This window comes from Aplidium turbinatum, chromosome 1, assembly GCF_918807975.1.
Source record: "Aplidium turbinatum chromosome 1, kaAplTurb1.1, whole genome shotgun sequence".
Lineage (NCBI taxonomy): Eukaryota > Metazoa > Chordata > Ascidiacea > Aplousobranchia > Polyclinidae > Aplidium > Aplidium turbinatum.
The window spans coordinates 30,560,729-30,587,369 of NC_137472.1; the positions used below are offsets into that span (position 1 = coordinate 30,560,729).

General features: G+C 38.2%; 1 protein-coding gene across 1 annotated transcript; it reads left to right on the forward strand.

The window, feature by feature from the left end:
• The first annotated feature begins 8,460 nt into the window (after positions 1-8,460).
• On the forward strand, positions 8,461-24,714 carry LOC145778408 (uncharacterized). Its single transcript, XM_082589890.1, has 7 exons — positions 8,461-8,698; positions 19,400-19,528; positions 19,780-20,374; positions 20,508-20,687; positions 21,580-21,705; positions 22,312-22,440; positions 23,033-24,714. The coding sequence occupies exons 1-7, from the start codon at positions 8,584-8,586 to the stop codon at positions 23,265-23,267; spliced, it is 1,509 nt and encodes a 502-aa protein (XP_082446016.1). The 5' UTR covers positions 8,461-8,583; the 3' UTR covers positions 23,268-24,714.
• Positions 24,715-26,641: the final 1,927 nt, after the last annotated feature.

Here is a 26,641-nt window from a genome sequence, read left to right on the forward strand (position 1 = left end):
AGGTGGACACTTGGGTTGGGCGCCCAGATCGTCGTCAAGGGTGCCGTCCTCCAATATTTGCAATTCAAATGTGGAACTACTATGATGGCGTCTTCAGTGGCCTTCCCAAAACTAATAATAGCATTGAAGGATGGCACAGAGGGTTAATGTTCCAGGTATCTGCAAATCATCCAGATATTTGGAAGTTCATATCTGCAATCAAGCGACAGCATAACCTAAATGAGGTTCGCATTGAACAGTATGTCAGTGGCCAGGCAGGACCCCCTCCAAAGAAGAAGCACAAGGACAGTGCAGAAAGACTAACGAGACGTCAAGACTTTCAAGATGATGAAATTTGTGATTACTTGAGTGGAATTGCACACAATACTTCATACTAAACTTGGCTGGTGGATCCACGAAGTTACTTAAAGTAGTATTGGTAGTGTAAGCAAAGAATTGCTAAACACAGACAATTGTTGTATTCGAATAAATGACAAAAGATGCGCTTTTTTATTGTGTTTATTTTTTTATGTCGTCGTAACTTGATTATTCTGGAAAACTTGCATTATGCATCTTCATCGGAAATTTCAAGACAAACCTTGCTGTTGCGAAAAATTGTTCACGAACAATTGACCTATCCCCTGTTTATGAAAAATTCACCTATACGAACAATTGATGTATGCGAAGAATTGCTTTACAAAGAATTGTTTTACGAACGTTTAATTTTACGAACAACTGTTTACGAACAATTTACCTATAACCGAAATAAACAATGTGAACATTAACTCTGAAAAATGAAATAGCAAGGAGTTTAGAGCTTGCTCTCAGAAAAACTTGACAGATTTAATCGTGTTTTGATTGCTTTTGAGCAGTTTAAGGCAAAATAAAAATGCTTTTTTTTTATCAAGACGCACACTTTGTATGTGACCAAATTCATCAAGTTAAAACTGGATTTCTCTGAAACGAGCAACAAGTTTTGGTTTAAATGTGAAGTTCCTTTTTGAATATTTCTTCTCTCACAACCACAGAAAAATTAAAAAAAAAATGTATGTTTAAAGGTTTTCCACTGCTGAAACCATGCTTTCTCAATGCCACCCGTTAAGTTAATAAAGTAGAGTTGAGCTAGCAAACCGAAGGAGAAAATTGTGCAAAAATGTAGAAGTTAGACTTGTTTTTTATAAATTTTTTACTGGGGCTATCCTCAGTAAATTTTGGCACCAGATTAAGTCCTTATTCGGGTATAAACAACGTTTGGGGTGAAGGTAGGCTGCACTAAATTTCTCCAAAACAAGTTTTACAGAGTTTACACCTTGTGGCGTTTCAATCAATTCAATTCAATTTATTTTTCTTCGTCAGAATGCAAAAGAAATGATATTGTGAAAAAGAAATACAGTAACAAAACCAACAAAAGGAAAACGTGGCAAAACCCCAATGGTTTAAGACATGCATGAAAGAATCTAATGTGCGGCATATGCATCAATAAATATAGTGAAGCACGGCCACCAAACCTGATACTTTAAAATAAGTTGATGAATTAGTTAAGAATCAGTCGCCTCCTCGTTCCTGGAACAACTGGAACGAGGATCAAAATCAAATAGTGATCCAATGGACAATTGCATTTTAACACGCTTGAACAACGACATTGGATCAATAAAATAAATCCTTGAAAAGTGAACTTATTCTAGAAATATATGTAGCTTGAATGAAAAGGAGTAAACTTTCTTTTGGCCATTGAAACGTGAACACGAAGCACCCGAGCCTTCTTTGTTTGCTGGCCAGTGGCCGCATAGCAATAAGTAAACACTGGACAGAAAAACAAGTAGCCTTGAAAACAAGTTAATAAGTTGGGCACTGCATGAATGAATAGCGTCTTGGACTCAGCATGTTAGGTGGCAAGATGTAACACATATAAAAACAATGTTAAGTGAAGCAAAAGACAATTTTCTCTTGCTTTAAAAGTATATTTTAAAACTGTCAACCATTTGATAAGCTATGGTATAGCAGAATTCTTTTTTAACTGAACTTTAGTGTGAATCAGGTACTGTACAGTAAATATTCCAATCATAGTCTATCATTCTAGATTCGAAATGGAATTGACTAATCCACAGTCACGACTAACCGCATTTAATAAGACGCAAACTTCATCTAACATTTTACGTCCTTGTCATTCGGTTCGACATTTTGAGTTGAAAAATAAAATTACACGGTGTTCAATCATTTCACTTAAAAAAAAGTTTAATTTACGTTATTTAGAAATTTTCTTTTGAATGTTTTACATTGACACGGAGATTGTTATTATTGGGTGAAAGCAGTTTTTCATTTTGTCTATGTTGGTTTCAGTTAAATGTTACTATCATTCGATTTAGCAATATACGTTGAATATGTTCATTTTTGTTGTGTTGTAAACGTATCATCAAGTGCACCAGGTTGAGAAACGTTTTATTTTGCACAACCCTTCTGGAATATGTACTAGACCTGCTACTTTTCGGCTTCAATGAAACGCGCTATGATTTTGGTTGTAAAGTAAACCTGCTGTGATTCATCAGGTGCAGCCTATAGTATCGGTTGCATTAGGCCTGCAGTGCTGGACAGAAGAAAATAAGCTAAAAAAAACGCTTGGAAATGCAAGGGTATTTTCAAGAAAATATTTTTAAAGTTTAGTGTTTCACAAGATCACTTTAATGCATAAAGTGTTCTGGTGGCTTGTTGAAAAGTTAAACAACACTTAAATTAACATTGCTCCATGAACCAGTGTGACTAAACTGACTTTTGAACTTATTAAACTACTACTTTTGAAGTTGACAGACTATTAATCTGTCATATGGAGTAGGCTAGACTGGCATCATTCTTACATGATATTTTCATTGATCTTCAGCAAAACAACACGCTTAGTGGTTTCAATAGCGATGTTTCATGTTACGTTGGTAGGCCCATAGCTGCAAAACGGCTTGTTGCCACTTTGCATTGTGACTTAGAAAAGCTTTGCATGATCTACGAGTTCAGTAGAATACAGCTGAGCGCTTTTTAAAAGCGGCTTGTATCTACTTTACAGCAGTCTAATGCACATAAACAAACAACATTTTAATGATTGGAATTCTTTACACTATGTTGCGACTTATTACATGACGTTTATGGTACTTGTTCCCTTGCATAGAATGAAAATGCAATAAAAATCGATGGTCTTTCTCTTTTTCCTGAGACAAATTGTTAAAATTTCAGAACAGATGTAAACGAGGCAGGGTAGTTTCATTCTTTGGATCTACACCAAGCATTTCGTTTGGTGGTATGTACCTTAGATAAGACACAAAGATGACATGGTCAGCAGACAGGATTAATTACAGTTCTAATTATAATTGAATGTAATTAATTACATATTTTCATGTAATTTTAATTACTGTATAATCGTAATTGAGACTCTTTGTTGTTGTGTAATTGCAGTTAGAAAATATTCAGGTAGCCTAATTGATTCAACTCTGATTGTCAGCAGCTTTTTTCCCCATTTACAGTGGGAGAGCCAAACCCCACTTATAGCGTACGCGTTATAGAAGCGGCTAACTTTCGTTTGAATTCGATTTAGCTTGATCTGTAGGCCTAGTTTTGGGAGGAGAGCCACTGAGTGGTAGAAAACCTATCTTCTGGGCTGTAACTTACATTATTCTATCTTCCATCCAGTGTGTAGTGTCTCAAGAACACAAAAATTATAAGGGATTAATTGGGTAGGAGATCTGAGGAGTTGCTTCCAGAAAATTTAACATAATTTATCTCATTTTGATATCTTTTTGCGAATTTCGCTGCCCAATATACCGTCTTTTAAAAAAATACCGTGTACCGTATTTTAAAAAATTGAATGAGGATGTTCACCAGGCATTTAGTTAAATAACATGATATTTTTTCTGTTTTTCTGTTGCAAACAAAGCTGATCTATCACAAGATGTATGAGGTGATGATCTGCTTTTATTTCAAGCGTCGAAATAAAAGCAGATCATCGCCTCATAAATCTTAATATGGTAGTCTATTTGTTTGCTTTTGACTAATTGGTGTACAGAGCTTTCTCATTTCTACTCCCTATAGACAATTTGCGATAACTTCACCTCTCATAGGCAACGTTTTTTCGAAACAACAGAAACAAACACAGAATTGATCATTGAAAAGGTGGAAATGCAAATAATAAATATGGTAACTTAATATGTTGGTCCAAATTTGTGGGTAGGGACGCTGGAATGATAGTTTGGGCCCGATACCAATGAGTTTCCTGGTCACAAATCCAGACACTTATAACAAAAATGCATTATAACCTATCCAAAAAATATGCCGTGATTCCTTCGACCTCTCAGGCCTTTTGGAAAAGTTACAGGCTCCTGAAATCATCTCGGACCCGAGTCCAAAAGTACATCATGGACCCCCTGTTAACGCTACTGATTGTAGGCTACGTCCGCATTTTGTCGTGGACGCGCACTGTAAGATATGGTTGTCGAGTCGGAACGATTTTGGCTTGTTCATAGCAGTAGCACCCTTCTATTTTTTTTAAGTTAAACTATATAACTCATGGAGTCAAATAGTGTGTGTTATGGACTTCTAAAAGATTGTGGAGTCAGTCGGACGTTTTCAATCCTAAATCACAACCTATGTGTGAAGCATAGCCTTAGTGCCATGAATGGGTTAAAACAAATTGAAGCATTGCAATACTGTAAAGCAGTGGTTCTCAACCTGGGGGTAAATTACCCCCGGGGGGTAATTTGCCTATTTTTGGGGGGTAACGAGACCCGATTTGGAAACAGTGAAGGTTGTGAATTTTATAAAAGCGAAAGAATTGACCAATCGTCTTTTCAAGGATCTGAGGAACTGTGCAAGGAGATGGGAGGAAGATCTGAAGCATTACTTTACCACACAGAAGTATAATGGCTGTTTCGTGACAAAGTGATAATCCACCTGGTAGAACTTTGTGAGGCTGTCCATGTTTTTCTGATAGAAAAGCCTGACTTGGCTGAATACTTCACTAACCAACTGTGGATTTCCCAGCTGTGCTACCTGGCTGATATCTTTGAAGAATCGAAAATAGGCAATTCAAGGCAAGAATGTAACTGTGATCGACACCAAAGTAGCCGTAGCAGCAATTATCGCAAAGGTTAAGTTGCAAGCGAGTTGGAAGAGGCACAGTGGCGCAGTTTCAGACGCTCGACAATCGACATGTACCTCGAAGGCAATGGACTTGAGTTGACAGCGGCGTTGAAGGAGGACATAGCTGACCACTTAGGCCAGCTAGCCAAGAAGATGGACAACTATACTTTCCGAATTGGACATGCACACGGCTAGTCTCCATTTGGTGCATAAAGCCCTTCACATGTGATGACAGCCAGGTGGATGATGACGACTTTCCGCCCAAAGAAGAATTTATCACTCTCCGAAAGAACGAAGTGTTGAAACTTGATTTCAAGGAGAAAGGCTTGGAACCCTTCTGGATTGGCAGACTCCAGGACGCACTAACAGTAGCGACACGGGCATTAAATATCCCGACATCTTTTTCAACAACTTATCGCTGTGAACAAGGATTTTCAACCGTCTTGGGAATGAAGACAAAGAAGCGCAATCGCCTGGATGTCGAAATCGACGCAAGAATCGCCCTCAGTAGCCTACCACAAAGCCCAGGATCACAAAGCTGGCGGCTGAAGTCCAGGCCCAATCTTCGCATTGAATGTTTACCGCGCATTGTTATCTTGTATTCAGTGAAATACATAGCAATAAACACCTTTGTTTTTGAAAATTGATCGTGGGGGTAATTGCCTCACTTCAGGGTGTAGATTAGGGTAACAACCAAAAAAAGGTTGGGAACCACTGCTGTAAAGCAAAACAGATTATGGTTGGCAGACTCAAACGCAACATTTTTTCTATTCTTTTCTAGGGAATGTGAGACGGTCTACTCTTTTGTAAATGATGGAGTGAAATTTTCATCGGAGTGAAATTTTCAAGATGGAGTGATGGAGTGATGGAATAATGGAGTGAAATTTTCATTTCTTTCTTTATTGAAATAGTTTCCGATCTTAACCTAATGCTTCTTTGGCCCACTTTTAAACAGGTTCAAAGCATGGTTTGAAAAACACCTTTGCAAAGAATGTTTGATGCCTTCACTAAAATTGAGGGCCATCACTGGATTTAACGGTGCCCATCAGATGATGCTCACACCATCACTGCATGTTTGTGGTGAAACCAGCGTGATGATGATTACATTGCCAAATGATTAAAGATTAGTCATTCAAGCCAACAAAAGAGTGAAGAGCACAGTATATGTACATATCTTCTATGTAGCCTACAGTAGCCTACACTAAGTATAGCCCAACTATTAGGCCTTCAAAAAATATGAAAGAACGACATACAAGATGACTTTTAACTCTCAATTTTTACAACTAAGATTCTTGCCCAGTTCGTTTGGTTTCAAACACACAATGAAACAAAATTGCTTCAAATTCAAAACAAAACTGAAACAAGGATTTTTTTTGAAACAAGCTGTTGGGCTGGGGCTCAGCTTACCTTTTAACCAAAGTAGTTGCACTTGGGGACTTACAGGCTTCACAAAATGAAAGTTCCAAAATTTAGAAAAAAATACCAACTGCATCCAAATGTTTTAACGCAAAACAGGGACATAGGTAAAAATAATTTTTAGGGGAACAAAAGCAACTGTTGGAGGGAGCAAACATTTTAATATTTATTGCAATTTTAATATTTGCAATAAAAAGTTTATTTAAAATATAGCTACTGAATGCAGCCCGACATTTATGAAATGATGTCATTCAAAATGTAATACAATGTCATTGAAACGTTGTATAATAGCATTAAGAAGTCATTTTTTAGAGGTAGGCAAGATAAAATGTGGGGGGACGATTGCTCTTCTAAGCTCTTTCCCCAGTGATACGTCTCTGATGCAAAACCATTTGCAGTCCAATCGTCGTCGTCGTCGTGTGAGCGTCTGGGGCCGAGAGTCTATCCTTTTACCACCCCAGATTTACGATGTTCCCGGACTACACTGGAAGGCTACTAGAGAGCAGCCAGTGTTTAGTTTCATCATCCATGACACGCAGACCTTCCACTCCGTTAGGTGGGTTGAAGATGGAGCAGTCATTGATGATGTGGTCTGCTGTCTGTTCCTCGGCACCACATTCACAGGAGGAGGAAGAGGCCATTCACCATTGGTGCATGGTTGAGCGGAAAAGCCCGACGCCCGTGCGGAGACGGTTAAGGCGCACCCATGCCTGTCTTGGTAGTGTTAGACCGATTGGGCATGTGTCGGCGTCGGGGATGAACGAATAGAGTCTGGTGGCGGTTGACTTCCATTCAGAACTCCATTTATGGTCCGCCCAAGCAGCCGCAGAGATGTCTTGTACATCAGCTTCGTTGATAAGAAGTTTAGCGCCAACACGAATGGGTGTCTTGATTTCAGTCGACGGGGGTGCTCGTTTGGGAGAGCAGAGATCTTGTGGTGGAGAAGGTGGTTAGGCTCCAGTGCCCGTCGACCGAGGGACAGAGTGGCTTCTTCGCGACGAAGCTCAGCGGGTTGGATACCAGCGAGAATGGGGAGATTGTCCAATGGTGTGGGACGCAGGTATCCGGTCACTGTGCGCAGGGCGCTTTTAATGACAGTGTCGATGTTATTGCAGTGAGCACTGCGGCACCAGACAGGTGCACAGTACTCTGCTGAAGAGTAGACAAGGGCTAAGGCTGCTATACGCAAAGTGTCAGCCCTCGCCCCCCAGCTAGAGCCTGCCAGGCGCTTGAGTAGCGCAGCGCGGGATGTGAGTTTCTTGCGCAGTGACACCAAATGGTGGCGGTATGTGAGCGATCTGTCCAGTGTCACCCCAAGATATCTTGGTTCGGGGCAGAAGGACAGAGATTTTCCGTTGTTCTGGACATGTCCAATGTCCAATGATGTCCAATAATCTGCATGATCTTGGCAGAGTTGAGAGAAGCAAAAAGCACACTTGGAAATATCAACACACACAATTTGCATGGTCAGTTTCAGTTGAATAATATTCAAACACTGCAATCTTTTATCCTACATTGTTGGTGCGTGAATTATTTCATGAAAAGGTTTGGTTTGGGTTTATTGCAATGAAGTAACTGTAAAATACTACACCAATTTAAACAACAAAATCTTGCAACAGACTCATTTTTACGCTGTCTTGATAGACATAAAGACAGATTCAAGTTCGTAGATCGACTTTGAAAAGTTTGAAAAATAAACAGTCAGTCGTGTGCAAGTGGCCTCGGTGTTCTCTTTTAACCTGAGGGCATAAGCCAATTGAAAAATAGTGTCAATGGCCTACACTGCAAGCAGGTTGCAATGTTATAATGTAAATAAGTGAAGATAACAAAGGAAATTAGGAGAAAAACATTTGATGTCGGGTACAAAACGACCGTAAGATTCTGTATATGATGCCTGCGGCAACTATAAGCTACGCTCGTGCCTGTTGAACTTGACGATGGGGGATATCTGCTGGATTGTAGATAATTTCACAGATTTTTGTTTCTCGAAACAGAAAAATGAAGTGGAGAATTTTTTGAAATAGTTCAGATGCTTGATTTTGCTGTATTTTAATTATTTGCAAGTCTATTATGCCATGTATGTCGTTGGTATGGAGACGGTTAATCAGATTAAATCACGTGCTAGGTCTTTGTTTAATTATAGTTTTGTTAAACACAACATTTCTTCGTAGCGGATATTCACGAGGTAAGTACTGTTTTGAAATATTTTTCATCGTTTCAAAGTTGTTTTCTTATGATGCGGTTTATTATGTTATATGGTACATATTTTTAATGTGTTAGCCTACTTCAGAGCGTAAACCACCCGATAAATCAGTTGATTAAATGCATGAAAACGATGCAAGATAAAGCAGCGCTGATTGGGTTCTTCTGGTGTGCTCTTGAACAATGCATTATGGGCTGATCTCAACCCAGCGGCTCCTAATGCGTGGAATTATTTACAGAAAACAATAAACGGAAACTTCACGTGTTAATCCCGGTAGGCACTTTAACGTAGGCTATTACACTTTCTCAAAGCAGTAACGCAATCATGCGTGATATATGACATCACTGATGTTTGAAATCACCTCATTGCAGCCAAAGATTCTTTTTGCACTCAGGTCAGTTACAGAAAAAAAGAGTAAAGAAAGGAGGTGGGAATTTAAGCCAAACAATCGAAATGGCTATATGCATAGGTGGGCAAAGTTACTTTCAAAAGTAACTGAGTTACAGTTACAGTTACTTGGCCAAAATAGTAACTGAGTTACTGTTACAGTTACCGATTTTAAAAAGTAACTAGTTACCGTTACTAGTTACAGTTACTAGTTACTTTCAGTTACTCACAAATCTGAACATAAAATTCTGCACCTGGCCAGCTCTGCATGCAAGTCCAGTTTAACCGCAATGTTTGATATATAATATTAGAGCCATCCATGCTAACATAACAGCACAAATACAAAACCAACAAGGTTTTATTTAAAAAAAATACTCAGTGGCTTATATGTTTATTTCCTTTGAGAAATACGAGCATTTCAAAGTGCTCGTCACTCAGGCCTGCCCTTTTGGGCTTTAAAATGTCCTTCCTTGCCCAATCGTCGTCGTCGTGTGAGCCTCTGGGGCCGAGAGTCTATCCTTTTACCGCCCCAGATTCACAATGTTCCCGGACTACACTGGAAGGCTACTAGAGAGCAGTCAGTCTTTGGTTTCATCATTCATGACACGCAAACCTTCCACTCCGTTAGGTGGCTTGAAGATGTTACAGTCATTGATGATGTCCGCCCCGATAGTCCAATTGGCTAGCGCGTCACTTCTGGAACGAAGAAGCTTCAAGATCAAGCGACACTGGTTCGACTCTCAGGGCATGCGCTTGAGCAACGCACGTTGAGGACTGCTCTCTATTTAGTGGCATCTAATAGATGGAATAATTTCCTGGCAACAAGACTTCAACAATCGGAAACTTCACTCTGTCAATCTCGGTGACCGGGCCTACGTCAGTGATTGAAAGCCTTTAGTCTACAAGTATGCGAAACTGCCAGGATTAAGTTCTGCAAGAAGCTTTCCCAGTCCGAGGATAAAGGTTTAATCAATCAATGATGTGGTCTGCGGTCTGTTCCTCGGCACCACATTCACAGGAGGAGGAAGAGGCCATTTCCCATTGGTGCATGGTTGAGCGGAAAAGCCCGACGCCCGTACGGAGACGGTTGAGGCGCACCCATGCCTGTCTTGGTAGTGTCAGGTCAATAGAGAGTGTGTCGGCGTCGGGGATAAACGAATAAAGTCTGGTGATGAACAAGTGCTGCAATGAAAACAATATTTCTACTGCAGCACTTGACGGAATGGGAGTGTTATGTTTTTAAAACAGTTTTTTCATCGGTCCAATTGTGAATCTGGATCCGCTTAACTTGTTCTCAGGGTCCGCTTCCAAATACTCCTGTAACAGATTCAACGCGCATTGCTTTCTTTTCTAAGTTTTTGCGTAAAGTGGTGCAAAAAGTCCTCCGTGGCTCTACCTACCACCATCCACTTCAGTGTCGCTGCTACTCCCCTCTTCAGCAGAGCAGTTTGCTTCTTCAAGTGCTTGAAGCATGTTCTGTTTTATTTTGGTCTTCCATTCAGCATTGTCGCTTAATGATCAGGCATTAAACACGGATAAGTCTAAATTGTGGGTGGAATGCAGTCGCTGTCCTCGAACCAATGACCAAATCTGGTTTGTATTGCTTCCACAAGAACGTCCATCAACGGCAAGCAAACAGCAATGCTGTTGCTCTGGTTTTAATGTCAGACAATCTTTTTAGAGGCATTGCAAGCGTTACACTAAATGCAATAAATTTCAACTTCTTGAAGGTAACTAACTAACTAACTGACTATAAGCATCAACAAATTGCTTTTAATCGCTGCGTGTTTCTTGATGCTTATAGTCATTAGTCAGTTACCTTCAAGAAGTTGAAATTTACTGCATTTTTATAAATATTTTCAGGTTCCTGATGAGGGCTTAAGTTAAACCGAAAATGTTTGACTGTTAAACTCATTTGTAAATATGTACAGTAAAATATATTATTATAATGCTCAACCCTGTTGTATTGTTGTGTCTTGCCTGTCTTTGGTACATATTGATTAATCGCCAAAAACAATTAATTTAGCCAAATCAGTTATCAAAAATTGCCAAAAAAGAGCCAAATCATAAATATGAAGCTAAACGTCTTAAAAAAATCGCCAGATTTCTGGACTTTGGCGATAAATTCGCCAATATGGCAACCCTTCTCCACCAAACCACAAAACAAAAGTAGAACCGCGCATGCGCATTGCGCAGTGCTGCGCCGCTACCTGTGCGAGAAAAATGCATTATTGCGCAAAACGCAGCAAACACGCACTAAACAAGACACAAACACGTGCAGAGAAACAAACGGCAATTAAAAACTAAAATTTCAATACAAAAGTAACTTGTAACTGTAACTGTTGAAAAAGTGCTAAAATAGGAACTAGTTACCGCGTTTCGTTACTTTTGGAAAATAGTAACGAAGTTACCGTTACAGTTACTCAAAAAGTAACTAGTTACAGTAACTAGTTACTTTTGTAACTAGTTACTGCCCACCTCTGGCTATATGTCATTGTCTTGCCCAAACTCTAATCCACTAGGCTACGCTAGTGACAGCGATTCGTTCACTTAGTTTAGTTTGTAACAAAAAACTTTCGAGAAGAACGCTCACAAAGAGGATAAAGATTCCCACAATCAATCAGACTTGCTTAGAAATCTTTTGCGTTTCTGATACGTTCCAATTCGTTCTGTCGACGTCCGTATTTTACTATAGCCTATTTGTTAATATGTTGTTCTCTGTTTTGCTTCAATGATATAATGTAATGGTGCTTAACGGGTGGGTACCGTGACTGATATAATGCGCCAAAATACCAGGCCACCTGAAGTCCTTTTGGACTGTAGCTAGTAGCTATGACTACCAGTTCAGTGGCGGATGGATAAGCATCGGACTTCTGGTTTCGGCAGGCTGGTTCAAATGACCACGTCATGAGCGTATAAACAAAGAGAGCATGTAATTCCGGTGAAGAAACGTTCTAAGAGAGACTAACAGCATAAACGCTGAGGTTCGAAGAGATGTTGGTTGGGGCTTGGGGTGTATGGTGTGATGTAGCCAGATAGAAATGTTTTGCTTTGCAAACGCAATTTAGGGGAGGGAATATTTTGATGTTTGAAATAAATGTATTTGAAAAAATAACGTCTGTTTGCATATTGTAGCTTGGTTTCATTGTAGCCATGGCTTCACTACATTCTTTTTATAACAATAAAAGTAATACTGACGTGCTAATCAGTGGCGTATATTCAGGGTGTTCAAGGTGTGCACTGCACACCCCCAGAAATCCAGAAAAAAAAGAAAATTTCCATCGGTTGTCGATGTTCTTTACTTTCATGATATTCTAACACAGTGATTTCCAACCGCCCCAGCTAGAAATTTCGCGTGTATTACACGTAGATTCTACGTACCTTGGGTCGTGTATTATACGTTAATTTTCACGTATAATAAACGCATATGTGTAGACACTATTTCACGTGCATTACACGTGTATTTGGTGGTGGATTTTACGTGTTTTACGCCCGCATTACACCTAATTTCCTCGTATCTGACAACACTAATACACGTGTTTTCCACGTATATTTGGTGGTGGATTTTACGTGTTTTACACCCGCATTACACCTAATTTCCTCGTATCTGACACGTAGATTCTACGTACCTTGGGTCGTGTATTATACGTTAATTTTCACGTATACTACACGCATATGTGTAGACACTATTTCACGTGCATTACACGTATATTTGGTGGTGGATTTTACGTGTTTTACGCCCGCATTACACCTAATTTCCTCGTATCTGACAACACTAATACACGTGTTTTCCACGTATATTTGATGGTGGATTTTACGTGTTGTACACCCGCATTACACCTAATTTCCTCGTATTTGACACGTAGATTCTATGTACCTTGGGTCGTGTATTATACGTTAATTTTCACGTATACTACACGCATATGTGTAGACACTATTTCACGTGTATTACACGTATATCTGGTGGTGGATTTTACGTGTTTTACACCCGCATTACACCTAATTTCCTCGTATCTGACACGTAGATTCTAAGTTCCTTGGGTCGTGTATTATACGTTAATTTTCACGTATAATACACGTATAAGTGTCGACACTATTTCACGTGTATTACACGTATATTTGGTGGTGGATTTTACGTGTTTTTACACCCACATTCTACCTAATTTCCGCGTACCGTATCTGAAATCAACAATTTAACACATTTGTATTTATTTAACACATTTGTATAACACATATTGTTATAAGAGGCTACTGTCCAATTGTGACCCTTCTAGCACTCATTCGGAGAGTTAACGCTTGTTTTGAACTTTATTTGGAATTAGAGAAGAAAAAGAGCAATAGCAGTGGTGGGAATCGAACCCGCGTCAATGAAAGCCAACCAGCTGACAAAACCCCTAAACCAACCAGCTGACAAAAAATCCATCACTTAATTTGCTTTCTATCATCTTCTTTTCGTCATTGTTACGTCACTTAAACCGGGCTTATGATTGGTTGGCGGTTTCATTCTAGTCATTTTTAGTGGCAGAATTTCGACTTGTTAAAGTGGCTACCGTACCAAACCTTAGTAAGTAATTGTTTAATATCAGTAAGCGAGACCACTTAAATTTACACTAAGAACTATCGTTAAAAGATCACATTAATTTGCGACTAAAAAATGTCATGAAGTTTCCTTTTTACATAACGTAATAAAAACGTGTAAAGACACCTACAAAAACACATAATCTAACTTATATCCTAAAAAATGCGGAGGAGCGTGGTTGACACCAATCCACTTGAGTGGAGAATTCTTTCTGTTTATACCGTCCTTGGGAGGTAGTTTTACCTAACACAGATTAAAAATTGCCCAAATGAACGAAAGAACTTCAACACGTTTAATATACGTGGAAAATACGTGTTACTTTTCAACAGATGGAAACGTGCAATACACGTGGAAACAACATATAATCAAAATACAAAAAATCCCGGTAAAACATCCTTCTGCTCGGGTAAACATTTTTTCTCTTTTGTATGCCCTCTTCTGGGTGTGATTTTACCTTATATACCTTAAAAATTAGTCAAATAATCATAGGATTTTGAACACGTGTAATATACGTGGAAAACACCTGTTATTTTTGCAAGCGTTATATTCAAAAAATAATCCCTGATAAAACTTCTAGAATCATATTTACAAACTAGTCATACTAAATGATAGCTAAAATATGTCTCTAAAAAAATGTTTTTTAAACAAGTGAATTTGTGTTGGTGTACACAAACTCCTTAATAACACCTGAATTCTACCTAAGATACCATACTACCTAAAATCAACCAAAAATCAACGTGTAATATACGTAGCTTTCTAGCTGGGGCGGCTCTTAGAGCCGCATGCGGCTCCAAGCTAGCCTTCTTGCGGCTCTCATTGACCCCTGAAAATCCCACAAAACATATAAAAAATCTATTTATAATAATTAAGGCGATTATTTTTTGACTTGTCAAAATAATTTACGAAGTCAAAATTGTTTACAAACTGTGCATTGTCGTTGTGTCGTAGAGGTTGGACTGTCAGTGAACTTTTCATTTTACATCTTACACCAGGGGTTCTTAACCAGGGGTACGTGTACCGTTTGGGGGTACGAAGTACCAAAGCAGGGGATACGACATGTGACATTATAAATCAAATCTTATTGCAGTTAATGTGGCCACTGCTCCTGATAATTTACAATTGGAGTTGCTACTTGAATTTTGGAGTCGAGTTCCAGAGGGAGAGTATCTCAACTTGAAAACCAATGCCCAGAAAAACGCCTCTGTATTTGGATCAACTTACGCATATGAAGCACTTTTTAGCAAAATGATCAGAATCAAAAATAAATATCGCAATCGGTTGACCGATGAGCACCTCAAGCAGCTACTGCATCCTCTGCAATTGCGCCTCGCTTTGACAAACTTGGCTCAAAGCCAATGCCAAGTTGGACATTAAATTGATTTGTGATATTTTTCTTGTTAGTGTCGCTATTCGTTGGTACATGCTTTCATGCTTTAAAATTTTCGTTATAATCACTTGAGTGTTTTCATGCGGCTCCATACGCACTCTGAAGTTTGAAATTCGGCCCCGACACCAAAAAAGGTTGGGAACCACTGTTCTAACATCTTGCTGCATGCTGATTGCTTTCTTTTCAATTGCAAAACTCTTCCCCTTCTAATTTTAATACTCCAACGTTTGAGGTCATTGCCTTTAATTTTTTTCGGTCATTACCTTTAAGCTGGGTGTGCACTGACAGCTTTGCGAGTGCTATTTAAAATAAACAATTAAGAAAAATGACGTCACAAAGCAGCGAAAACAGCAATGGTTTTAGGTCAGCCAGGCTGTGCAGTGTGCACTAGGGTGGCTCATTTTCCTTGATGTTCTTTTAAATTTTTGTCAGTTTGGAATAATGTTCCATTTTGCTCACTGATATTTGTAAACCAAAAATTTTTGTTGGGTTTTGACCTTTGACCCTGGTTCACCCAAGGAGAAATTCTGAATTTTTCTGAAAAATTATTAAATTTTGAAGTGGTTTAGCAGTATCTGAAGAGAGGATTTCTCAAAATTTGACAACGTGATTGTGACGTCACTTCCTCTGTTAACTTCCACGTGGAACATCTTCACCCTACTCCAAGTTTGAGAGTCACTAATAGTGCATGCTTTTAATGTCATTTTAATTGATTTTACAGCCTTTTCGCAGTCAGTGAATCTATAACATATACAGTAGACCCAACAAAAAATTTTTGGCACAAAAGATGAGAGTCATTTTAGAGTATTTCAGGGCCCCTGATTCCGAAAATGCACTTGGTTTTTTCGAATTGGCTCTAGTTTTCGAGATATTCCACAATGAAAATATTTTGAAATTGTTTCTCAAAAGCTTTCAATTAGCAAGTTACTTATTTTCAGCCCTGTTTACCATTATGATGTCAAAATTGCACTTGTCTAGTTCAATTGGTTCATATTGCACGAAAGTTCAAAACGCAAGCAAAGGTTGAAATGAACTGTGTTTAACGTAAGGGAGACATAAATATTCAATGAAAACAGTTGTGAATCAGTAGGCCTATATCACAAGAAAAATATCCCGAAAGTCATGTGTTTATGAATGCAGCTTTATATTGAAAAGGTAGGCCTACTGAAATGGATACTTGTACAAATGAAGTTTTACTCTAAGCCTTTGCTAAGGCCAAGTCTTTGCTGCAAGTAGTTTTTTTCTGGTCTATAGGCTAAATAAATGGCATATAGGCTAATAAAATATGCCTTTGACAAGTAGGATGATGTACAAACAACCCAGATATATTTTTCTGCATGAGGCAACGCAGAGGACCAACGCATTCTGCGATAGATACAGCGCTATATAAAAACAAGCATTATTATTATTGTTACTTTGACATGAAGCTGGGTGATCAAGATAAGTCCTGGGTTCCTCCTTAAGTATGCAAACATTGCACTCAAACCCGTTTCTGGGCTCAAGGCTAAGAAGTTCAGAGTACCATGGCATAAAAAGAGCCGTGGAAGCACCATGAAAATTGATACTTCTGCACAGTGAGAAGTTGGAACATCATGTTTACATGGAGTGTGCAAGGCAGTCATTGCATGGATGTTGCTATTTCTGTTTTTTGTTTGCCCTCTCTAGTTTCAAGTGGTGATTTGCTTGAAACAATAGGAAAACGGGCATGACTGAGAGTAACCTCAATACCTTCAGTAATGTTTTGGAACAAGGTCAAGTTTTTTTCTCAAAACCATTTCTACCACCTACTGTAGCCTAGTAGTTAAAGATTTAGTTATCAAAAGTGGTAGCTGCAATCTTGGCTCCTCATCTCGATCAACATGGCATTCTTGACTCCAAGGCCAAGATTACGTTCTTCCGCAGAAAGGATAAAATTCTAAGCAGCTACTTTACTGAAGAACATAACTTTGTATTTTGTAATTATATAAATGGCCTTCGTACCTTGATGGGTGTTGCTCAGTAGGCCAATCATAATAAAGAGTTGCGTTTGTTCATCGATAGCTTTGTTTTGCTTATTTGTCTAGTTTGTTAAGCAAAACAATGTATGCATTTTGTTTGTACTTAGTGGCTTACTTAGTAAGTTTGAGACTGTTGAAATCAACAAATATATTATTGCAAAACGCAAGTTATATATTCTACATCTTGTATCCTCAGGCTTACTTCACATCATATTTTGATTGGTACTAGGCCAGTAAACGTTAAATAGCTGTTTGTTTGGGTTGTAATCAACGTGATTGGTTCCAAATAGCGTTTATACAACTCAGAAATGTGCCTGGGATTACTTCCAGTTTTGTCTATGTAGTAAACGACACGACGTTAAATCTATAGGGGCTCAAAATTGAGAAAAAAATATTTTTGCTGTAACTCAAAAACTAAAGCCTATTCGAGAAAACTTAGTGCATTTTCAGAATCAGGGGCCTCGAAATACCTTAAAATGACTCTCACATGTCTTTATATAAAAAAAGTTTTGTTGGCCTATGAAAACCGATAAACATCGTCAAATGATTCAAGAAACTGAAAGCAGTAGATATTTACTACGTGAAGGGTGCACAAAGAAAATCATGTTTGAAATGTGGTAGAATTCGACATTTTGAGAGTAATACGCGTCAGTGTTCATGGAGTTGCTAATTAAACCACTTTGCTTGCTACAAGTTTGTGTTACTGCCTCTTATTGTGTCCATTAAAGATGCTAGAGTGCATTAGAAGATAGCGGGTGAGCAGTTTCAGGGATAAGCAAAAATTCAATATTTTGAAAAAATTCAAACCAGGTGAACCAGGGTCAAACGTTAATATTTTTTTGTGAAATTTGGTGTAGGAGATACATTTACCAAAAGGAACAATATTACAAACTGACAAAAAACTTTAAAAAAAAATTTTTTTTTTCGAGATTTTGCGCCAGCCTACTGTGCACTTGCTGATCTGCACACCTTGGCGCGTCATTGGGGGAATCCCAGGCAATAGCAAGTTTTAGCTTGTTGGATTAGAGTTTGAGGTGATCAGCGTTGGAAACAACTTTTGCTAGAACTGAAGCAAAAGCAAGCTTTCTACGACGATGTAATTCAAAAATTTATTGCACAAACAAGAAGAATCGAATTATGCTATAGATGAATTTTCCTTCTGTAGTCGAGGTGTTAAACATTTTCGTTTTTACTAAGTAGTACAGCGGATAAAAGTACAGCCGACCAACATAGCAATCGACTTTCTTTTCTTGTTTATTATCGAGTTGCTTTGCTATTGTTTTTTGTTTTAACTTTCACCTGTTTGTTTTTAATTCGCTTGTACATTTCTCAAGGTGTTGCGACCGTGCCTAATCCTTGCATGAAGTAAATCATTTCCATCTCGAGCACGCTTTAACTTTCGCGTTTTTTCAGACTCCTGCTGTGTTATGGCAAGTAATATTGTTCGTTTTGATGGTCGGAAATAAAAAATGAACTGAAGTATGTGACTTTAGAAATGCAACTTAATGTTTGATATTATTAAGTCTTTCATTCAATGCGCTGTCAAATAAATATCTATTTTGTATTCTTCTCCATTCCGACAACATTATTTTTGTCAGTTCTGTTCATGTTCAGAATTTGTGCTGAAAATGCTCTCTGAACGCACCAAATTCAATGTTAATTTTAAAAATTGTCTGGGGGAGGCCCCCCAGACCCCCCGCTGTTGCTTTGCTGTCACTGAACACCCTGTCAAAGTGGTCACGGTACGCCACTGGTGCTAATTCCATCTTGTAGGCTTATACGAGCATCGATGCGTTTTGCGGAGAAAACATATAGCCTACTGTGGCTGAGATTTGAGAGATTGTATTGTAAGACCAGGAAGGGCGAATTTAAGTTTGAGAAAAAATAGGTGAGATCAAAAACCTGCAGCAATGGGAAATGTATCGTCAAGTCTTGGCTCAATAAAATTTTTCATGAACGCAGTGCTCTCAGCATCAAGAGAGTAAATCATCATTATCACCACAACATTGTCATGCCACTTCCTGCAGATGGCCGCCTTCAGAAATATTTCCACATTTAGATGCTTACTTTTTTTCTTCTGACAAAAAAGAAAGCTATTTTTGATGTTAACCTTCAAGGTTTACCAAGATTGCAGCTGTGCGCTTTGGAAGAGCGTCAAACCACAGTTCGCTCGACTATTGATTAGGGCGTTAGGCGCTTTCACCATTCAGCCACAGAGCCAGCCATTAATTTTGTACTGTAGACCTACTGAAAAACTATAGATTGTAACGTAGAGAACCCGACTCACGTTTTGACTATAGTTCAGTTTGAAGTATTTGTTTTTGATTTTGTAGATAAATGCACTTCCAAGAGCAAAGACACGTCATACAATGGAAAAATATCATATCGGGAAGTTCAATTGCACAGTAGAAGGGAAAACAGAACCGAAAAGTCCACTCTTACCAACCTTATTGGAGATTATTGTTGAGTATACATTTAGGTGATACTTATAGTATCTGATGGCCTGAAATTCTCGAACAGTCAACTTGTTGTTGCATTTATAAAACAACTGGAAATCTTGATGCTGTGATAAGAAATTGCGAAGGAGGTTTTTCAACTAATGTCGTACTTTTTCAACAATGCAACATTGTTTTTATGTTTGAAATTAAAGTGCCTTTCTTTTATGGCAAAATGCAAATAAAGATATATTAAAAATATATTTTTCACATTTCAGCAAATCCTGCAAACCTCACCAACAATCTTTCAAAATGGAGAGAAGAGATGGATACGCTTTTAGATCTCATCCCTGTTCTTGAATGGAACTCGAGTTCAACCATTCGAAACCGAAGTGAAACACCTCTATTTGAGAAAATGGAACTCTTCCAACCGTTGGATGATTTGCTCTCGATCAACGAAATTGAAAGTGTTTTGCTTCAATCATACAACCCAATCATTCCTGGGAAAACAACTTTTGACCTTTCAAAAGCCTACAGAGATCAAATGATACTAAATTGCAAGAATATTGAGTATTTAGAAAGAAGGGAACAGAACCCAATGATCACTTACAGCTTTCAGGGTAGGACAAACAAGCGAGGCGAACTTCGCTTGCGCGACGGGCAGACGATAAATATCGTCACGAAAAATTTTAGAAGGGGTGAGAGTGATAAGAGTGACCAAGACTACGAAACGGCAAAAACTGAGTTTTTTAAGTTACTTAAAATGCAACACTGGCCGGGTATTCCCCGAATTTATGGTGTTTGTATCACTACTGATAATAATATAGATATCATGACTGTAAAAAGCAAGTCTCAAAAAGAACGATCTTTTAGGTAAGAAAATGTCATGGCATAGTCTGCTACCCCATTTTTACATTTTTTGTAGTACACAACTAAGGTAGGCCTACTCTAAACAAAGCTAGCCAATATATTGTTTCCCGTAAATATTCTACATGTTCTATTTCAGATATATCGTAGACAGATATGACGATGCCTTTCCTATCTGCTTTTCTCGTCAGCTGAATGACGAATGCGTGGAATTAACTAAATTACGGAACTTTGTGAAAGGTTCGACGCATCCTTCACTTTCAGCACTCAAGATAATGAAAGGAGTGGCTGCTGCTTTCGAACGTTTCTCTATGAAAGGGTATAAGTCATCACTTCGGCTGCTTAAAAATAATATGGAAAGTACTTTCATGTTTCGCAACACTTTCTTTTGACAGAAAATTCCTTCTTATGGTTGGGTTTGGAATTAAGTCGTTTGTAGAAGACATTTTTATTTGGTTTCGATATAAAATAAATTACGTTTTTTTGTCTTTTCAAAATAAAAACAAACGCAGAAAAATCTAAGAATGTAAAAACACTCTAAGATTCAAATTCAAACCATGTTGCTTCTAGCAACATTGATCATGCTCAGACTGCAAATGCTACAAACAAAATATGTTTTGAACAAAACAGAATTTGGTTTGTTTTCATGCAACTGTCTTTGTCTACATTCCTTTTGTTTTTTCTTGTTTAGAATTTCATTTCGAGTCCCTGTTGGTCACCATGGTATTTTACCTGTAGGTTAAGTTAATAAGTTTGATCTCTTTTACATTGGCGTCTTCCTAGTTATGTTTTCATATCAATGACAAGCAGATTGATGATTTATTTACATCATAGTTAGGGAAATGAAACAATAATATGAATAAAATAAATATTAAAAATAATAAATGGAAAAGTCACGGACTACATTTTGCCACCAAGGTTGAGAAATATGTTTTGCACTTGAAGATTTTTGTCTTCATTCTATTGATTAGTTCTTAACTTATTGCTGACCAAACATCTTAAAACAAAACCAAGTTAAACTTTTGTAATATTGCCTTTATTAATAGCTTTTGATTAAGATGGGTTTTTTAAGTTATATTTTTAATGAAATTTAACAGATTACAGTTGCAAAAACATGGCATGATGCCGCTAATTTATTTCAGTTGATTTTGCAGCAAACTAAATCATTTTGATTGCTCAATGCTCAGTTCAATTATTGCTTTTTCTTACAGTGTTTTTCCGTACAACATTTCTTTGAATGAAATTGTCGTCACTAAATCGAATGATGTCATATTTACAAACATAAAGCCGTTTATTTTCCTGGAAGAAAAGCCCTTGAAATACGAACATTATAAAAGGTAAATTAATATTAAGTAAAGTATGAGAGTATACCATTTCAAATAACATATCAATAAGCGAAAGTAATTTATTCTTCTAACTACTATTTTACCAAACAATTACAGTAAACAAAGAGTTCAGTTTCTCAGTCCTTGAGAAGCTCCGCCCAACTACGCCAGAAATAAATTTCGGCAGTTTTAAGAAATTCCAAGAAAAAATTGAAATTTTTTACTGTCGAGCACTTTGTGTTTAAATACTTTAGCAGATTTTAGCATGATTCAAAACAAGCGTAAGTTAAATGTTCAGCAAAAGCATTTTTTCTATTTGTTGACTCGGCACAACTCTATTGATAACTTAATTAAATCTACCATTACTAAAATTCCAATGGCTAGAAAAGTTTTAAAAATATGTTAAGCAGGAAAAAAGATGTCGATTGTGATAAAAATGCCAAAAAAGACAACATTTTAGTAAATTTGTAGGCTACTTGCAAGTCCTTTTTGTCGATTGCATTTCAGAAAATTTTTGTTAATCACTTGTTCCGCCTGAGACTGTGTTGACAAATCCACTGTTGCATGTCATGAGCCATGGCGAGCAACGGTTGTTTAAAAACATGTATTGCTTTTCAGATTGCTTTCAAATTTTATGTGCAGACGTCATGAAGATTGCCCCACTCCCGGGCGACAAAACGGTCAATTATTTTTCAGACTTGGGCAACACTGCAGCGAAGTAAACGGGCATTGCGGAGATGATAAAAGGTGTGTTACTTGCTCGTTTTATACAAATGTTGGAATGTAGCCTGGTAACAAAACTAGAGCAATAATAAATACGCAAAATTAAAGGTACATTCAGACATTTTTGTTTATATGTAGCCAGTAGCCTAACTATGTTATATGTCCTCCCCTATAGCTCAGTTGAGGTGTTTGACTTCATGAACTAAGACATTTAAGATCACGCGATGATGTTTTAACTCTCGGAGTGTGCGTTTGAGCAACGCATTTCAAGAGCAGAGTCATCTAGTCGACGGAAGAATTCACAAACAACAACATTTCAACAACAAATGAAAACTTCACTCTGTTAATTTCGATAACCGGGCCTGCGCCAGTAGTTCAAAACCTCTTCTAATATGGGAAACTGTCAACATCAAGCACTCCAGGAACGTTTCTAAGTCCCAGGATAAAGATCGCAATCAATCACAGTATATGCTCAATAGCATGTAAGCATATAGATAACTTGCTAAAGCAAGATTGTTTGCCCACTCTTGCAAAACGTGCTGAATTTCAGTGAGAAGCACACTCGCAACACTCGTCCAGCACTACTAAATATTTAATTTCAACTTTTTTGTGTCAGATGCTGGGGAATAGACTCAAGCACATACCTGTGCATTTTCTCAAAATGGATGTTCAGACAACTGCAACAACTTGTTCCAACCACTTGGAAGTATTACACGTATATTATCAACCTCCTGGAATGCACAGATCAACCCATTCCTGATCATCGATGCGGATGGACCACGTTTCTACGAGGCATGGAAAATTTAATACAGTATGGAACTGCTGAATGGGGCGTGAATTCCAAAGTTTAACTCACTGTGGCTCTACTATTACGTTATTTTCGCATCTAATGCGTTGTTTAATTCTGATAAAACGGAAGTCTGCTTTAATATTTCTAAAATTGAAAATATTTGGGATTTTTTGTTTTGGTCCGTAGACTTTTTTAATTTTTGACCGGACCCACGGAGTAAAAAAATTGGGAGCCACGGCAATAGACTGCTATTTTTTGTGATCATGTAAACTTGTATCAGCAGCATAGTTTAGAGGGGGTCATAACCCTTTGAGGTGTGTGATATCTCAAGATAATAATTGAAGCAAGTGCAAAAAAGAGTCCAGTTTAAGGTAAATTGAGCATGTATCGCTACATGGGCGTTAAAATCAATGTTTGGTGTGAAATTTCACTACGGAAATGTAAGAGTGAGTGACGACATCCATGAAGCGCAAACTACCGTATAGCGTATCCATAAGAGAATAATGTCATCAAAAATGTCATCGCACTGAAAATAATTTAATGAATATAGTTTTGTGTTGATCAACATGCGTTTTTCACCATCGGGTGTAGCCTGTTTTTGTATTGGTGCAGTACCACTATGACACAAAAAAAAAAGATTTATCCAAGGTCATGAGCCTGACCACAGCTTGCACATACACCTCCGGATTGGGAGCCGCTATCATCACTGGCCCGGAGACGGCGGTTATTTCATAAATAATATTAACCAGCTCAGTGGCCGAGTGGTTTCGCTTTCGGCTCTGGTGCTGGTAGATCTGACATCGATTCCAGGTCTGGTCAAATCGATGGCTTGAAAAATGGTACCGATTGTGTTCTTTCTTGCATAACGCAGTGAGAATAAGTCGGGTAATGATGTGAGAACATCTCAAATCTGATATAAAATTTTAAAAACGAGAACTGTTGCTAAAAGACCCTTGCAGTTATAGAGCGACAATAAATAAAACCTTTACATTATTATTGCCGTTCATATAAAGCGGACAGTTTGTCAGTTAAAAAATACATTAAGCTCATTTCGATATAGCCTAATGTAGCAATTTTGAAATAAATTATTTTTTACTTTTTCCTTTTGCTTCAATTGCATTGCAGTAATCGATATAATTCTGATACTTTATCTCGCACGTTATTTTGACTCGCACAACTCGTATATTACTGCTTTTATTTTTGCATTCATCAGATGAACGTTACAAATAAGCTTATTGCAGGAAAATATAAAGCTTTTTCCATCATTCATTTTTTGCAAACTCGGCATGCACAAATTACTTCCATAAGTGATTTATCTATGTAGGCTATGGTTTGCTTTATCAACCAAATTGCAACTTTATTTAATGAAAATGCATCGCTTCGTGTAAGTGAACTATGCAGGGCCGTTGAGGATAATTTGAGCCCTGCACCAATTAGACTCTCACTAGGGATGGTAGAAGTAGGGAATTGCTCACTCAAAATTAAGGTGGACAACTGGAGTGGACAACTACAGCTTGAGGTCTACTGCCATATGTCGTATACTCAGGTGCAGTTTATATGACCTGCCCACGTGTGTACAAACGTGTGTATTGCCAAAATAAATGTAGGAATTATGTGATAGCATGTTTATTTAATAGTATTCAAGTTATGGTAATACAAGGGTAGACTTCACGCCACACCGGTAACGGTAGCTAGCCTCACACTGCTGCAGTAAGGTTTTGCAGATTTTCTAGCACCCAAAATTTTAACCAAGTAGGAAGTAGGCTATAGCAATTCATTTGATGAGAATGACTTTACCTAAAATCAAAGAAAACGTTGTGCAGTTCTGCTAATTTTTGAACTTTTTAGTAACCCTCCAGCTGTCCATTTTGCAAGAAAAATCAGTAAAGTGAATCGTCCCGGTATTCCACTGTCTCTAGAGTCTAGACTCTAACTCTCGCGCCCTAAATGAAAACACTTTTGAGAAAAACGTTCCACTGCAGTTTGTCCAAAAAATACATTGCAAGTTTTCAGGTTTTTTGGCCGTTTAGAAAAGTTATGGACACCAAAAGCACCCTTTGCCAGAATTAAAAAACATTCACTGAACTCCCCTGTCAATGCTACTAGAGTTATAGCGGATAGCCTGGCCTACTTTATTACAGCATTTTATAAGTTTATTCGACAACTAACCAAGAAGCGGAGAATGGGAGGAAAACACTTTCAAACAAGCCAGTAAAAAATAATGAGAATACTCTACATTAGGGAAGGCCGTCGGAAACAGATCGCTTAGCAACTCGAGTTTCTTAGGAGGTTCGTCGAGTAAATGGCGAAATCGAAAACCATTTTTTAATTGAACGCCAGGAAGACGGTGCACAACCAGGGGCGAGTTTAACTGATGGTGATCCGGGACACTCTTAGACAGGGCCTGATTAAGGCTCACGGGGGCCCGAGGCACAGCTAAGTTTAGGGGCCCCTGTTGGCAATCGCTTTCAATGCAATACCGTGTAGTCTCTGCGAATGATGAAATATGGGCTAACAAATAGTTCAAGCAAAACTATAACTTCATAAATATTAATTTAGCCAATTTACCTACAACTTTCTAACAGTATGCCTGAGCAGCAGTGGCCGAGTGGTTAGCGCGTTGGGCTCGCAGTCGAGAGCCTGCATGTTCGACTCCAGCCACCCGCACTTGCTGTTGTTTCTCTGGGCAAGAAACTTTACAATAATTGCCTCTACCCAGTGATCGATTTCGAGTAATGGGTAGTACCAAATTTAAGTCATAAGTAGAGTAGACAACCGGAAACAGACATTGCAGTCGGCTGCAGCGTGGGTCAGGTGTACGTCGGAAGGCGTACACCGATGCATAGCGCTCAAGTCCGCTTTCCCGCAATGCAGGATAAAGATAATAAAACAAAACAAAAGTATGAACACTCTTATACTTGTTACAAAAATTATTGGATGAAAAATCTCTCCAACAGATTGGAAATTGAGCTCATTTCAATTTCATAATGGAAACACTAGTAAAATATATGCTACATTTGAATTTGAACTAGCAGAGTTTATTAATTGATCCTTGAAACCAGTGCTGTGTTAAACCCTTTGTGGGCCTCGGGGCCAGAATAATTTTGGGCCCTCTATCGTCAAGCAGACCTATAATATTGTGTATATTTTCACTGCACCGACATGGAAATGTGGTTCGTTTCAATAGACTTTCTCACCAGTTTAGAAAACAACACAAGGGTAAGTAACCGCAAACACAGGTCTATCATTTCTTAGCTACACCTTTGCTCGGAATGAAAGCCAAAAGTGTTAACAATTTCTAATAAAAAAAATACTGGCAATGGAACATATCAAACATATCGGTCACGACGCAGTAATACCATCGTACAAAATTTTGACTGTTTGAACTTTGCCGCCCGGTACCGTGCAGATAAAACCAAAACTGTAGAAATTATT

Excerpts from the sequence above, each read along its gene's own strand:
- LOC145778408 (XM_082589890.1), top strand. The coding sequence starts at position 8,584 with ATGCCATGTATGTCGTTGGTATGGAGACGGTTAATCAGATTAAATCAC. Across the intron at positions 20,688-21,579 it reads GAACGTTTCTCTATGAAAGG|TGTTTTTCCGTACAACATTT; the intron begins GTATAAGTCATC and ends TTTTTCTTACAG. Across the intron at positions 21,706-22,311 it reads AAATACGAACATTATAAAAG|ATTGCTTTCAAATTTTATGT; the intron begins GTAAATTAATAT and ends ATTGCTTTTCAG.